Here is a 16,445-nt window from a genome sequence, read left to right as displayed (position 1 = left end):
TAGAACATTTCATTGTCAGTGGTTCAAGCCTTCCACTTGACTCAAAAGCAGGGGCCACAATTATTTCTGAGGACAATGCTGCAGATTGTGGGCCTCATTGAAACCCCATGAGCAAGGCTGGTCTTCGCAACTGTCACTGCCGGTCACTGGAATGGTCCAAGTATGATCTCAGAGCCCAGATGACAGGTGTCATTTGTTCCTGTAAATGCTACAATATACAGTTGGTTACACTCTGTTCTCTCAGTGCCTGCCAGAATTGCCTCTTCGACATGTTGAATGAGGCCTCCAAGCTCATGGTGCTCTTTCCCGTATCTTTCTGCCATTTCCATAAAGGGGAACCATTATTATGTATTATGACAACAGAAAAACTTGGTACAAAACTTACTGGGACCGATGACCATAGCAGTCTGGTCCCTTTACTCCCCCCCAAACCAACCAACCAACCAACCTTACTGTTTCTTTGAAACATTTTTCAGCTTACAGTCATTAACAAATCTGACAATACCATTAATTTACAATAATTTCAGAGAATATATATGCTCCTGTATTTAAAAGAGAAAACTAATGTGACATGATACGTTAGTTATTTACAGTAACTGTAAATCATAAACGCTGGTGTACTAGGAAATAGGTTATGCACAATACTCACAATTTTCAAAATTTCGCATAAATATATACACTGGAACCTTGCTTAACAAACTCCTCCCATAATACACAGTTTGCATAATGAGTAAAACAAATTGTAAAAAAATTACCGTTAACGAGTGACATTTCACATAACAAGTGACGACGACTCAGTGTGAAGTCACCAGTCATTCACACAAGGTGGGATATACGTTCAACAATACGAGCACCTTTCATTGTCCGCAGTGGCACATGAACAATGTCTTTAGTACTGCTGTCTGGGTTTAGTGCCCTTCTGCTAACACATTTTTCTGAACTTGTGTTCGCACAATGTTTTTGTGTGCAAATTTTAATAATCTTCATAGAAATCTCCCCAAAAATAAAGCCACAGGAAGACAACTATAAGAGAAAGAAACTTACCGTAGAAATGGAATGTAAAATCATTGAAAAACACAAACGTGGTGTGAGTGTTGCTGATTTAGCATCCACATAAAACTGGCCTATATCAACTATGTGCACTATCCTCAAGAACAAGGACAAGATTGAGGAGATAGATTCTTCAAAGGGAGTGACAAGAGTATCTAAACAATCGTTTCGTATTCTGGATGATGTCGAAAGGTTGTTCTTTATATGGATAAATGAAAAGCAATTTAAAGGTGACACTGTTAATGAGAACATAATTTGTGAGAAGGTGAGAATGATTTTCACCGACCTCGTTAAGAAGATGCTAGGATCATCAGAGGCCAGAGAACTGTTAAAGGGAAGCTGTGCAATGCTTAAGAAGTTTAAGAGAAGACCCAGCATCCACAGCATAGTGAGGCATGGTGAAGCAGACAACTCTGGCACAAAGGTAGTAGAGAACATTATCAGCAATTTCAAGATGCTTGTAGATTCTGAGGGTTATCTGCCACAACAGTGTTTTAATTGTTACGAGATGGGTCTGTTCTGGTAAAAGATGCTGAAATGTACCTTTATAGTGGCAGAGGAGAATGCATTGTGTGGTCACAAGCCAGTGAAAGACTGTCTCACACTGCTATTCTGTATCAATGCAACCTGTGATTTGAAAATTAACCTATCGCGTTCCCACTGTGCGTTAGGTTCGCGACAAACTATCGTGTTCTTATTGTGGAAGAACTATGTCTTCTGTGTTTATCATGTTTTTATTGAAGATCACTCAGGAAAGAACACATAACACAGGCAGTGATTACACAATAATAACCAATGGAATGTTACAGCAGACTTGGTAGAACTCCCCAGAAACGTTCTGTGAAATCAACAATGGAACAGTTATAACGTAGCACATCATTTAAAAGTCATGCAATGCTTGTGTGCCGTGGCAAGGAGTAAGTGATGTGATGGTCTGCAAAACTTGCTTAGCTGGGTAAACAATTCAGACTCTGTCAGTTGTTACGTGTAATGGACAGTCGCAACGAGCGACCCAGTTGGACATAAATACGGCAGCCAGCATTTCAGCAGAAATGTTGTCAATTGGAATAGCTTCTGTCCAGCGAGCGAATCTATCAATGATGGTTAGCGAATAGCATTGACCCTCTGAGGGCAGTAAAGGTCCCACGACGTCCAAGTGGACATGGGCAAACCTCTCGGTTGTGTCTGGGAAATTGCCTACAGGCACGCGAACATGATGTGAAATTTTGCAGCGTTGACAATTGATGCACACGCGAGCCCAGTGATGGCAGTCTTTTTGTATACCCGGCCACACGTAATGACCAGATATAAGCTGCGTCATTGCCTTTACCCTGGATGTCATAAATCGTGGAGGTTATTAAATATTTGCTTACACAGGTCTGCTGGGACGGATGGGTGCGCTTTGTTATTGGAGGTCTCACAATATATCTTAGTGTCTGATCCTGGTACATCAATGAGCTTGAGCTGCAGGCCTGCTGTGTCATTGTTCAATCAATTTTCAAGTTCTTGATCTGATTGTTGTGCTTGGGTCAGGCGTGAGAGGTCGATAGTCTCCATAACTGCATTGACGCATGACATACGGTCTACCACTGCACTGTTCAAGCCAGAGATGTGTTTAATGTCGGTGGAAAACTGAGCAATAAAATCCAACTGATTAAACTGCCTCGGTGAGCATTTGTTATTATTCTGGCGGAAGGCGAATGGCAGAGGTTTGTGGTCCGTATAAATTGTAAATACTCTCGCCTCCAGCTGTGTTTGGAAGTACTTAACGGAAGCGTAGATGGCCAACAATTCCTGGTCATAAGCGCTCCATTGTTGCTGAGTGGATGATAATTTCCGAGAGAAAAAAGTGAGGGGCTGCCAGGCTTAGTCCACATATTGCTGCAATCCTGCGCCGATGGCCACATGGCTAGCATCGACCACGAGTGCAAGAGGGACGTCTAAAGCAGGGTGAGCAAGGAGCATTGCCCAGCTATGCTTTTCTTGGCGGTTTCAAAAACATCTATCATTGTCTATGAGCTCTGCACAGCTGCTTTGCCTTTTGTTTTCGGAGTGGCCAGCACTGCTCTAAGTGATTCTTGGAGTTCTGCCGCATGTGGCAGAGGGTAGCGATAGAAACTGAGGATTCCGAGGACCTACATAATTCTTTGGCTGTCTCTGGGTGAGGAGAATCAAAATGGCTTTAACTTTCTCTGGCAAGGGGCGCAATCCCACAGAAGGAATTACGCGACCCGAAAACGTTATCTCCGGTTGTCGGAACACACACTTAGTGACATTCAAAACAATGCCGTACTCGTCAAAGCACTCAAAAACTTCAATGAGATGCTGTTCGTGTTCCTCTGGCATCACTGAGAAGATGAGTATGTTGTCTAGGTAAGGAAAACCACATGGTAACCCTCATAATACAGAATCCATGAATCGTTGCCATGTCTGTGGGCGTTTCTCAAGCCAAATATCATAAATAAGCTTTCAAACAAGCCAACAGGCGTTGTAATGGCTGTCTTCGGGATATCTTTCTCAGCGACCGGAATCTGTGCATATGCTTTGGCACAATCGAACACACTAAACACCTGTTTGCCACACAGTGCATGATTGTAGTCTTTTAGCAGAGGCACTGGATAGTGATCTGGAATTGTTATTGCGTTAAGGCTCATTAGTCACCGCACGGCCGCCATATGCTGCTCTTTTTAGGCACCAAATGCAAGGGTGATGACCATGCCCCACTAGATGGGCAGATAATGCCCTCGGCGAGCATAGTGTCAAACTCTGCCTTAGCGATCGCATACCGGTCGGGAGCTAATCGTCTGGGTTTGCGTGAAATCGGGGGCCAGCTGTTGTATTAATGTAGTGTACTGTATCATGACGTACCTTTTGTGAGGCCTCTGAAGGCCTCGTGAGAGCGTGGAACCATGCTAGCAGCTTAGAGTACCTGTCGTTCATAGCCTGGATTACTGTGGCGTTGTAAGTTGCAGTGTGGCGCCGGAATGCAGGGGTGGACAGCCCGGTGACTGTGTCCAGCAACCAAGCATTGGAAACGTCAGGCATCAGGCAGTTATGCACCAAGAGGTCTGCACCAATGATAGACTTCATCACAGCTGCGACTGTGAAGTTCCACACCAAAGAACGTCTCAGTCCAAGGTCTAGTTCCAAATGCTGTACTCCATAAGTCGTGATCGCAGAATTATTAGCCGACAGTTGAAATGTGGTGGCCAGACGGTATTTATGTAGCTTATCGCATGGTAGAATGCTGAAGTCGGATCCGGTGTTCATCAAAAACTTTCTGCCTGTCTTGTGGTCAGTTACGAACAGACGTACAGAAGATCTGGCCAGTGCATTTACGTTTGTGTGATGTTTGTTGCTGGTATATGCACAAGACAGATTACATTTGTGTGCATGTTCTTCATATCGCTGGTGATACCAACATACGTTAGTAGGCGGTGCGTCACCAGAGGTGTGCGCGTGCGATGAAGAGCAGCTTAGGATCTCCGTTGGAACTGTCCTTTAATGTTCCGGTTGGTGAGCAGTTCATTCGTCTACTGAGGGGCGTCGACCTTGCTTAATAAGTTCTCGTTCATCTGTTTGTTAAGTGTTTCCACTTTATTCACAAGACTATTGTAGTCAGGTTTAGTTCCCATCGAAGCACTGGAACATGCCGTCGACGGATCAGAATAGGAAGCAGGCACAATTGCGTCTTGAATATGGTCGGGAAGATCGGCTATGGCATCAAGCAGCATATCGGTTTGTGACGCAACTATGGCTTTCACATGGGCCGGCAATCTACTGCTCCATAATGTATGAAGTAGCGTGTCTGGGATCATGCCTGCATTGACTTTGCTCCTCAGGTGATGGAGGTACTGTGATCATTTTTTGTCTCCAATGTCCTCCTGTGTTAGAACCTGCCTGCTGATACGCGTCGATTTAACTCGGTCTTGAGTTTCGTGTAGGCCTCTGTATTGAGTGGCAGAAATATAATATCCTGTACTTCAGCAGTGTATCGATGGTTTAATGGCTCACTACCAGTGCAAAGTTGGTGGAATCCGACGTCACACCTGCACAAAGAAAACTCGCCTCAACTTGTGTGAACTATAATGCATAATTCGAGGTTGTGAGGCCATAATGTTGGTAATTGTACTGCCAGTCTTGAAATTTTAGGAGTTACTGGTGTATCTGTAATGTTTCTGCTAACAAATGTTACTTTCTTGGTCCTGATGAATCGTCTTCTTAGCCACAATTATATCGGGGTCCACAGATATCGCATTCGCACTGTGCGTTAGGCTCACAACTAACTATCAAGTTCTTATTGTGGAAGAAGTACGTCTTCTATGTTTATCATGTTTTTATTGAAGATCACTCAGGAAAGAACACATAAAATAGGCAGTGATTACACAATAATAACCAATGGAATGTTACAGCAAACTTGGGTAGAACTCCCCAGAAATGTTCGGTGAAATCAACAATGGAACAATTATAAGTTAGAACATCGCTTAAATGTCATGGAACGCTCACATGCCACAGCAAGGAGTAAGCACATGTCAGCACTCCTTGCGGCCGGCACGCGAACCTCATTGACATATGCATGCAGTCAGCTGATTGCAGCTGCCAGCCACCCGACCACCTTTGTCACCACAAACCGCTACTTGTTTACCATTCGGAAACTCCATGAGCCTCCAAGAAGTGTAAAGTGCAGAAGAGCAGGTTAAATGTGATGTGGAAGTCCAACAACAAGGCTTGAGTGACACGTGTTCTTCTTTTTGATTGGATCATTGAAGTGTTCGATCCTTAGGTAAAAAATATATTTGCTTGAAATAAATCTGCCAGTCAATGTCTTGCTTGTTTGGACAACGCTCCAGCCCATTCTCCAGGCCTATAAGACCACCTCCTTGAAAAATTTCAATTCATCAAGATCCAATTTCTGCCTCCCTACACCACTCTGTTGCTCCAGCCTATGGACCACCAGTTTAATTCTAACTTTAAGAAGCTCTGTACTAAAGCACTCTTGGAGCATTGCTTTGAGTTGACTGAAGCTACCAGTCTCACTCTTCGAAAGTTTTGGAAATATAACTTCAACATCATTGCCCGCATCAAGATGATCGACAAGGCATAGGAAGGGATTACCAAGAGAACTCTCACTTCTGCTTGGAAGAAGCTTTGTTCGGAGTGCGTTGTCTTACCTGCATCAAGATGATCGACCAGGCATAGGAAGGGATTATCAAGAGAACTCTCACTTCTACTTGGAAGAAGCTTTGTTCAGAGTGTGTTGTCGAATGTGGCTCTGAACCATTTGAGTCAGTGAAGTGTGTAGTCAGTGAGACTGTGTCTCTCCCCAAGAGCATGGGACTAGAAGTGGATAACAAAGATATCAATGTGAGCTTGTGGAAGATCACATCCAAGAAATGACCGCCAAAGAGCTTATGGAGTTGCGGAATGTTTCACAGCAGGAAGTTTTGGAGAGGAGTTCTTGAGAAGAGGAGGAGGAGGAGGAGGAGGAAGTGGCAACAGCAAAGCAGAAATCTGCTGGGGCAATAAGAGAAATGCTGAAAACATGGGAATCTGTTGCATCACACATTGAAAATCATCACCCCAATAAAGCAGTGGCTACTTGCACTACAAATTTACTTGAGGATAATGCTGTGTTGCAGTTTTGCCAAGTGTTGAAGCATTGACAGAAACAAATGACTGTATATAGTTTTGTTGTGAAAAGAATTAGTTATGTATCATGAATAATAAAGTACATAATACTGTATGTATAATTTTCTTTGAATAAATAGCGTGAATAAGATAAAACTTTTAGTACCTCTTCTGCATGGAATGTATTATCATATTTTAAGTTAATTTATGTGGGATAAATTGTTTTGCTTAACTAGTATTTCATACTATGAGTAAGAATCTGGGACGAATTATGATCACTATGCAAGGTTCCACTCTAACGAAATTAGGGAACAATTGGTTTTGACAAAGGATACTATGGCCAAAAGTTTCCAAAAACCACAAATTAAGTTCACAACTGACAATAAAGTATGAGCTCTCTGGACTCTTAAATGTTTGAAAAAACAGAATATATCATGAAATACACAAGTATTGACACAATCAGTGAAAGGTTATGTGAAAATCACACAGACAGTAGAATGTTAGTTAGCATCCAGAATTTAGAACCTGACATATCTGGCACACCTGGTCTCCCATAAGTGATAATTTTTTAAGTAGGTTAGTTTGTTACACCTTCTACACTAGGATGCCAAAGGTGAGCACCATAACATCAATTTACCACAGTCAAAGTTTTGAAAATTGTGGAGCACCAGCAAAGCACAACTTCTGTTTGCAGCAGCTAACACTACACTTACAGCTAGCTGGCATACATATTTAAATTTAATTACAGTATTAAAATAACAAAATTTGCAGAGATTATAGAGGATTGTGTATAAGGTGATTACTAATAAGTCACTTATTTGGGGCAAAACTCATAAAATAAGGACCAAAGTAGTTACATACATTATACATTATTCCCTACGTTTTATGTTAAAAATTTTCCCTTTCACCCAAGAGATTGTGCTTAACTGGAGACAGATCTGGTGATCGAGCATGCCAAGATAACATTTCGACACTATGTAGAGCATCTTGGGTTACAGCAGTGATATATAGACAAGTGTTATCCTGTTGGAAAACACCCCCTAAAATGCTGTTCATGAATGGTACCACAACAGGTCGAATCAGTAGATTGACAAACAAATTTGTAGTCAGTCTGTGTGGGATAACCACGAGAGTGCTTCTGCTTTCATATGAAATTTCACCCCAGATCATAACTCCAGGTGTAGGTCCAGTTCGTCTAGGATGCAGACAGGTTGGTTGCATGCCCTCAGCTGGATTCGTTCTGAATTACAGGCCTTAACTGGCTTCCCTCTGACCAACACATGGCCATCACTGGTACCGAGGCAGAAGTGGCTTTCTTCAGAAAACACAACAGACCTCCACCCTGCCTTTCAGTGAGCTCTTGCTTGACACCACTGAAGTCCCAAATGGGGGTGATTTGGGGTCAGTGGAATGCATGCTCTAGGGCGTCTGGCATGGAGTTATCCTTGATCGTCTTCTCTCCCATTAGTGCCACATGGCTATCCAGAGTTCAGTTTTCTTTCAGCCCAGTCTCATGACCACTACTGCCAGTCATGTGAAGTGGCTACATTCCTGCGAAGTTTTTCTGTTGTATCGCAGTAGGTACATCCAGCTTCTCATAGTCCTGTAGCATGACCTTATTCAAACTCAGTGACGTGTTGATAATGGGGTCTTTGTCACCTTAAAGCCATTCTTGAGTAACAACAGCTCACCATGTCCAATCGCAAAGGCAACTAATGCTCAACACCATTACAGTATGTATTTAAAGCAAACCTGATTTGCTTTCTCATAGTGACGCTACTAGCTCCACTTTTATGCGACTGCCGTGAAATTAGAATAGACATCATCTTTCAGATGTAGAAACATGCCTACCAACTTTTGCTTATGTGCATAACTCCTACTTGGTGTTGCAATTTTTTTTTCTCTGTCTGTGTAGTTATAGCTGCTCACAACTGATCTCAATTTTTCAAAACAAGTACTGACCCAGAAACAACGTTAATCAAGACATTCAAGTTTCTTTCTTTGGGTGAGGAATGGAAATAATGAATAAAGAGACATCTACACCACTGAGAATGAAGGGCCAAAAGATATTTATTGAATCAAAGGAGATAGGTATATTGTAGGTAGGCATCAGGCATTCTGATAAGTTTGCGAATACCATTGATTATATAGTTGTCATCTTCCATTGTCATCCCCCCCTCTCCCACTCTCTTTCTTATTGTGTCATTCCAAATAATCACTCTACTGTGTCAAGTTTTATTTGTTTCATCACGTGATTTAATTTGGATTTGCGCATTATTTGGTTTTGATCAGTAAGAAATGTGATGATGTTGATAAAATGTATTGCCTGTTGTAATGCTTTAAAAATTGCATCGGAGGGGGGAAAAGAAAAAGAAGTTGAATTCAGAGTTTTTGAAACCAAATGCGCTTTGAAAACTAAACAGTAGAAACAGACAAAAGGAGCTGTAGAAGGATGGAACAGTTTGCAAAGGATAGGGGCGTAATTCTCTTCTGGTCTCTTAACAAACAAGGTCTAGGTAATGAATTTGATGCAGTGAATGCAACTGACAGATAGAAATGAAAATTAATGTTTACTTGATAATTAATAGTGCAAGAGGAGGTAGCTAACTGTAAAGGCAGAAGATAATGAAGAGAACAGAAGACCGCTTACTGTTTTCTTGCAGAGCAAATCCAGTCCAGATAATGTGTGAGTGGGGAGCTTTATTAAGCTAATGGTATGAAAATGAAGTGAAAGAAGGATAAAATGAGAATTTACAGAAATGTAGTGAAAAAATTACAGACTGTATGAAAAAGTAATTGTCATAGATTAAGCAATTGCTGACTGGATGATCTGTTGTGTATTGGGGAGCATGAAGTCATTTGTGTAGTCTCTCCAGTAGATATTCTTCAGTAATTGTGGAATTGGTGATCTTTCCATATCACTGAAATGTGTACCACCTCTGCAGTTTTCTTCTTTTCCTTTTAACTACTATAATGAAGAAATTTATGCTGACAACTTTTTATTCCATTTTCTTGTGTCAGTTCTTTTGTTCACATCGGTGTATTCATAAACATTAAAAATTTTAAAAACATTTTATCAGACATTCTTACAACTTAATGGATGTCAAAGTATGTATCACTTTCTCACTTCTAAATATTATTGGGGTAATTTTTGGCAATATCTTTGTACTGAAATTTTTTTCATGCTTGGTTACTGCTATAAATTAATGGTCTTCAGGACCACATTTTCAGTGTTACTATCCTTTTCATTTCTTGTGCCTTTTGTCACTAGTGTTAGTATACCACAGTATTGTCCAGATCAAGTCTTCTTGCATGTAGCAATATGGTGAATTTAATGAAATCACACTTTCACCACACATTTTCAAATTTCATCTCTTGTAAAAAAGTTATGATTGTGAAGTTTATAGTGAATTTTGCCATGTTCATGCGAGACTTCCAGAAAAGGTTATAACTTCAAAAGCTGTTTGCAATTAAACCAGTCAGTACATGTAGGTGACACAAAATTCATTGGTAGTTTCGAAATACATGAGAGAAGAAAAGCCAAACACTTATTAACATCCATAATAGTGTTATCTATATCTAAATTTTATTTAAAACTTGCTGTCTTAGCTTTATTTTCTGTATAAATGTTATAGCTCTCTATTACTAGAAAGGCGATTTTTGATAGATTAGTAATTCATTTAAAAATTTTCTGTCTGTATCTCTCAATAAGATTTGCATGTTGTATGTAGTATCTCACAGTTGGCTTTTAACCCACTCCTCGACTAATAAACCCACGTTCCTCTTGACTGCAGGCAACCATGTTGAAGAAAAATAAGATCAAGCGGCGAAACACTGAACCCTCTATCCTGCCAGCAAATGGGGAGGGGGGCAAGAGCAGTGATGAATAAATCCATTCTCAGCAGCCTCAGAGTAGAGAAACCTATGCAGTCTGGGAGCTGTATCTCATCCTGTCTAAATATTTTCTTTAATGTTGCTTAAAAGATATTTCGATCAATCATTTTCTTATAACATTTACCATTTGTGTATGCATGTGTTCCATTATGAGTCACTGTTAATCTAGTTTGAGAATGGAGTTAAGTCATGGATATGCATGAAATAATGCCTGTGTTGTATTCATGTTTCAGTTTTAAAAGTTCTCAGACTGCATTCCGAGTTATGGTCTATGTGTACTCCCCTTTTTCCTTACAAATATGTGAGAGGAACTTCCAAGCTTCACACACTTTCACACTTCACTGGGTTAATTGCTGTTGTAATTCAGACTCCTCTCACTTTTTTTCTTTTTCATGTTATGCTTTCTTGCTTACTAATCTAATTCTGCTTCTTTTTTTGTCTTGCATCAAAATATAATTACTCACAAAATGTTTATGTGAGAATGTGGTCCACTTTTGATTATTGACATCAGTTTCTTCTCTTTCCTTTGCACTGCTTTGTTTGCTCCTCCCATTCCTTTCATTCCTAAATCCTCTGCTAGGCTACAATGTTGAAGAAGATGAAGGGAAAGATGAAACGCCGCAACACAGAGCCACTAATGCTGGTGTCTCCAGGGTCACAGTTCGTGCTGCCAGCGGACTCATCAGCAAATCACAACAACACTGCTGTATGAAGAGTGTGACATTGTAATTAAACTTTTATACTTTGTGAATATCATTAAATTGTAGCCTTTTTTATAAAAATGTATAGGAAAAAATGTACCCCATTCCACATTGAATGAATGTGTTGTGAGCAATTGCTAAAGGAGCCTAAATAAATTCCATAGTTCTCATGAATCACAGCATACAAGCAGTGGCGCAGTGAACTATGGAAAGACATATTTTTTAATGTAAATGTGAAAGAACTGTTAACCAATGCAGATTGGTTTTAATGTTCAGAAATAATTTTTGCTGTAATTTATTTTTCCCATGTGGTTGACACTAAATAGGTTAAGATAGATCTCATTTCCCCATCATTTAATAATGTGCCCTATGGTAGATTGTCAGTTGCCCATACTCCCACTAAGAGAAAGAAGCTAACTGCTTCTCCATTCAGTATTAAATGAATACTTGGGCATATTAAACAGTCCACAGGGCAAACTACCACTAGTCATAAAACATGTGTGTTTGTTGTGTACTACTTTTTAAAACTGCAGAGAAAACTGGGCATGGGTTTACACAAGTGTCTTGTGTGTGGCTGCATGTACGCTTAATTTTTGCATTTATGTTCTTAGTATTGTATACTGTAATGACAAATATTACATTAAAGTATGGTATTTTACCAGTGGACTTGGCACAGTGCGACAGTTATGATACTGTTACATTTGTTGTGGACAGTGTAAGAGCACAACAAGACATTGGGAACAGTTGTTACAGTTATATTACTACAGTGTGTAAATGTATTTTGCTGTCAGTCATAAAATGTAGGTCTGGGAATCAGATCCTACTTGTGACAGAAAGAGTGTAAATTTTAACGCATAATAATTGCATATGTAAGTTTGGAGTAATTAGCAGTTTTGTAGTAGAACATGGACATTGCTGAATTTCTGCTAAAAACACTTCAGACTTACAATCATGCAAACATTTCTAGTCAGGTCAACCGAAGACCAACGGCGATAAACTAGGATGAGAAAGGAAGCATAAAGATGGTTGTAAAAATGATGCTCTTTGTTAATTGGTGTGTAATGGATTGTATTTTTTCTGTACAGAGAGAAGACATGCATACTTTGAATATTTGCCTGCAAAAATGAAAATGAGAGTGGCCATTATATTCTGAGAGCATTTCCAGAGGTATGCCAGTTATGCTTCCTACATTTCTCTGCAATACATTCCATGTACAACATTACAGACAGAATAATGTGTGGTTGGTTACTACCTCACACTATCACATACTTGATATGACGTTGAAGAGGATGGCTCACATTCATCCCTAAGTTTAAGGTATACTCGTGAGCTTACCTTAATTACCCCAAGAGTGGGGCTCCCCAGATTTGACAAAATATTTTTAGAATCCATCCAGAATCTCTGAGCATATGCTGCCAATGGACAAACACAGATATGTAGTTCCAGATGATGTCGTACTGATCTGTTGTTCTCCAGTGTGTTCTGAAAGGCATGTGATCTGTACAGATTGTTGACATGTGTGATGTGTGAAGAAGAAAGTTACTTTGTGATTGAAGATGTATGGTTTTCTGAAGAAGGTTCTGTAGTTGGATTAATATTGTTCGTGGTTCATGAGCTGTGTTTGGTACATGAAAGGGCTTTACTGGTATCATTCCACACTATGAGGAAAGACTATTTTAGATACCAGTTCGTGAGATAAAGGTTCCTTGACAGATATGCACATAAAGTTACAGTTAAAGAAAAGCGAATACACTGGAAGTTTTGCTTGTGAGAAAGAAGATTGCCTGCAGGAAAGTGAAGAGTATTTGAGACGTCCTTCGCAAGCAATGTGCCAGGACCTGGTTGGATGGAACACCAGTTGGTAACTCAGCTTGGTGCCCTATTGGCGCTTTGTAGGTCGCGCTAGAATCTAGTCAATATCCCACATCCCTGTAGACTCCTCAAAGCTCAATGTCAAACCGTGCGTGTCTGTCTGTTCTTTATTCATTTCATATTTTACATGCTAATATAATGAAAATTCTAAATTTTATGGGTGTCTTGGTCCGTTCCGGAAACGGATGTCAAGCCTCCTGGTTCCTAATCAGCTAGAGATGTATGGGGCTCAGTTGTTGACGAGTTGCTATTCCGGAGCTTATCTCGTGAACAATAAACATATTTAGCTGATTTGTGAACATATATGTTAATGATTCGACAAAAGCCTCACGTCACTGTTGCATTATATTGATAGCTAATATTATATTATGCTCTGTACAATCTATACTAAAGATCAATGTGCTATGTTCTCCTGTCGTTATACCCAAAACCAACAAGTTGTTGAGCTTGCAAGTTCGGCAGCAGATTGCACAGACTCGATAAATTATCTGACAATCTGGGTCAACAGCTAGCTCACACAGTTGGTGAACGTATCGGCTGTGTTTTGGACTGCTCCAGGATATTTCGCAATTAAAATTGTGCAGTATTGGTGTCTAAATACGTTACTTAACCCTGGAACAGCTCAACACTTTAAAGATCGAATGTATTTTATTGAGTCTCTTGCAATAAAGTCTCTCTACATACGATATATATATAAATATATATATGTATATGATGTGAAGATGATAATATAGATTATATTATAACTTGTGGATATAGAAAGGTATTAAATGTAACTTCAAACGCATGGTCCTATTTCTTTTCCCATGTTTACATTCCATTTACTTACATAACTACCAGTAACTTTATTAGCTTCTATTTTTTTCCAAAGAAGTATAGCAATATAATTGCTTAAAATGACTCACCTAATATGAAACACTGATTTCTGAATGTATGCATTCTGCTTAATTAATTGAGATTCAAAGACTTACACAAAAATTTAATGTGCTGCATTTCAAACACAGTTGTTTATAACAACCCTAAAAATAATCCATTTTATTCATTTTGAAGACCATAAGAATTATCATGTTCATAATATTTATATGCAATGCAAGAGTTTGTTTTGTCAATATTTAAAAATATCTTGAACAATCAGAAACAATCACCTTTCTCACCATGGCTTACATGCATGCTTAACACATAGTAAGTAGTTGCAAATAAGTGAATCTTGGTATACTGCATTCAGTGAATCTGTTACTGCCCTAACAAGTAATCAAATGACAAGTTCATGTGATATGTTATAGAATTATAAGTTTTATCGTATATGACAGAAGGAGAAAGAACTGAGGTATGTTTTGGTGAATTTTATATTTCAGTAGAAACACACCTCTCTCACACAGGTCTCGAGTATATTTTGCTTTGAAACTAAGGCATGAATGCAGATATACTCATGGTGTAAATTAAACGCTTTGATGTGTAGATACATGTGTGTACATGGCAGTCATGTCTGCTGTTAAAGGAACAGTTGACATCTGAAAGAAAGGTAAGAAATGCTGTGAAGAGATTGAAGTTAAAATGGAAAACAGGTTAAAGCTTTATGCTTTTTTGAACTGTGACATACATTCAGTTAGTTTAGTTGCAGTACTAGTAGTCACAGTTTTAGATCCACGCTTCATTGTGTGTACCCTACTCTGTTTTCTTGGCTCTGTTGGAAGAATTTCCTGGTTTGTTCTATGTGGCTGAACATCTGCAGTTGACACTATAAACAGAAATCAATATACAGAAGTACAAAAAAAATTATGCAAGGATAAGTACAATGTAAATGTAAGGATAAATGCAACCAAACAAGAGCACATTATAAACAAATAACAATTATCCTTCAAACTACATTTTTATGCACAAATAATGGAAACTATTAAGGTAACCACACACTATATACTGGGGACAATGAGTGGTGAACAGACACATAAATGAGACTGAAATCGACACTAAACCATCAGACAATGAATTTCCTCATAACTAACTAACTGAAACAAACACACACACACACACACTAAGGTATCATAGGAATGTAACAACAGAAAGTCTGTCCTGGTACAAGCTGGTAAAGTAACATGTAACACACACATGGTGAAATGGAGGGAGGGGCATCATGATAGAACAAAGGAAGATGAAGATGCAGAGAGAACTATGTGGGTGGAGATTAATGGAGTGAAGCAAGGATCATGAGGCCAGAGTGGAGATGGATGTGGGGCAGGGCAATTAGAGACTGAAATAACACATTGTAAGTGTTTAAGTCAAGCATTTGGTGCTCCATAGCATGCTCAGCCACTGGTGGGAAGGGGGTGGCATTCAGATGGGTTTTTGGTCACATTTTAGTGGCGACTATTTCTGTATCTGTTCCTCTTTTAAGGAGATGCCCTGGAAGGTAGTCAAAGGATGTTAGTAAGTTGTACCAGGAGGAGGGAAAAGGGGGAGTGGTGATTTTGCCTAATGGAGGGATTCTCCTCTGCAAGTGGTTCACAGGGGTAGTTGGAGAACTAGGGGCATGTATGGATATGGTGCAGAAGATCTGTTTGTGGGCACCTTTCAGCAAGATGGAGTACCTCCACATTGGAATAAGAAGTTTGCATATTTTTAAATCAGCATGTTCCAGATAACTGAAGAAATTGTACTGGACATGACAGCACTGTGTTTTTCCCTTGACCACATAGATCTCTGGACCTGGCATCTATGGATTTCTCTTAATTGGGGTCATGTGAAAGACCATATGTGTGCACCTCCCTTGCCAAAAACAATTCCAGGATTCAAAATATGCACTTGCAATGTACACATATTTATAACTCCACATATGCTTTAGAGTGTATGGTGAGAAATGGATCATCACTTGGATGTTGTTCATGTGACCAAGAGATTCGTATAGATTACTGATAATATATATTTTAAAAAACTATAAAAAAACTGAACTTTCTTGTTTATTCCCTGTAATTCTCATCAGTTTATCACTGTGCATGAAATAGTTATAGCCATTTGTACTTGCTGTGTTCATTTTGAATTGCCCAGTAACTGGGCAAGATGGTGGTTTGAAGCTGATAAGATGTTGGGAGTAGTAGTATTTGCTTGTTGCAAAGCTAGCAGCATGAGGAATATTACTGTATAGGGAGTGGTATCAGCAATCACTACAAGGGTCTAGATGGTGATGGAATATGATTGATGTGCAGATGACAAAGTGTTTCATGTTTTTTTATATAGGAAATTAGGCTGCAGGCAATGGAGGTGTTGATCAGCTATAATAGAGATTCTTTTCATGGGGGCTACACT

The 16,445-nt window shown here is 39.6% G+C and overlaps 1 protein-coding gene across 8 annotated transcripts in view; it reads left to right on the top strand.

Annotated features, from left to right (window-relative positions):
• The window catches only part of LOC126483035 (diacylglycerol kinase theta), a 733,775-nt gene extending 719,843 nt beyond the window's left edge, over positions 1-13,932 (top strand). For 5 of the 8 annotated variants that reach the window (XM_050106590.1, XM_050106584.1, XM_050106589.1 and 2 more), the window contains one exon: positions 11,153-13,932. In XM_050106590.1, coding sequence (XP_049962547.1) covers positions 11,153-11,284 — 132 coding nt within the window. In that variant the 3' untranslated portion in view covers positions 11,285-13,932. Of the gene's footprint in view, positions 1-10,472 lie in introns of all 8 variants that reach the window. The other 3 variants (XM_050106591.1, XM_050106587.1, XM_050106585.1) reach the window with 1 other exon arrangement.
• The last annotated feature ends 2,513 nt before the right edge of the window (positions 13,933-16,445 follow it).

This window comes from Schistocerca serialis, chromosome 1 (assembly GCF_023864345.2).
Source record: "Schistocerca serialis cubense isolate TAMUIC-IGC-003099 chromosome 1, iqSchSeri2.2, whole genome shotgun sequence".
Taxonomy (NCBI): domain Eukaryota; kingdom Metazoa; phylum Arthropoda; class Insecta; order Orthoptera; family Acrididae; genus Schistocerca; species Schistocerca serialis.
Note: the sequence above shows the minus strand (reverse complement) of the source record. Positions and strands in the feature narration are given on the sequence as shown.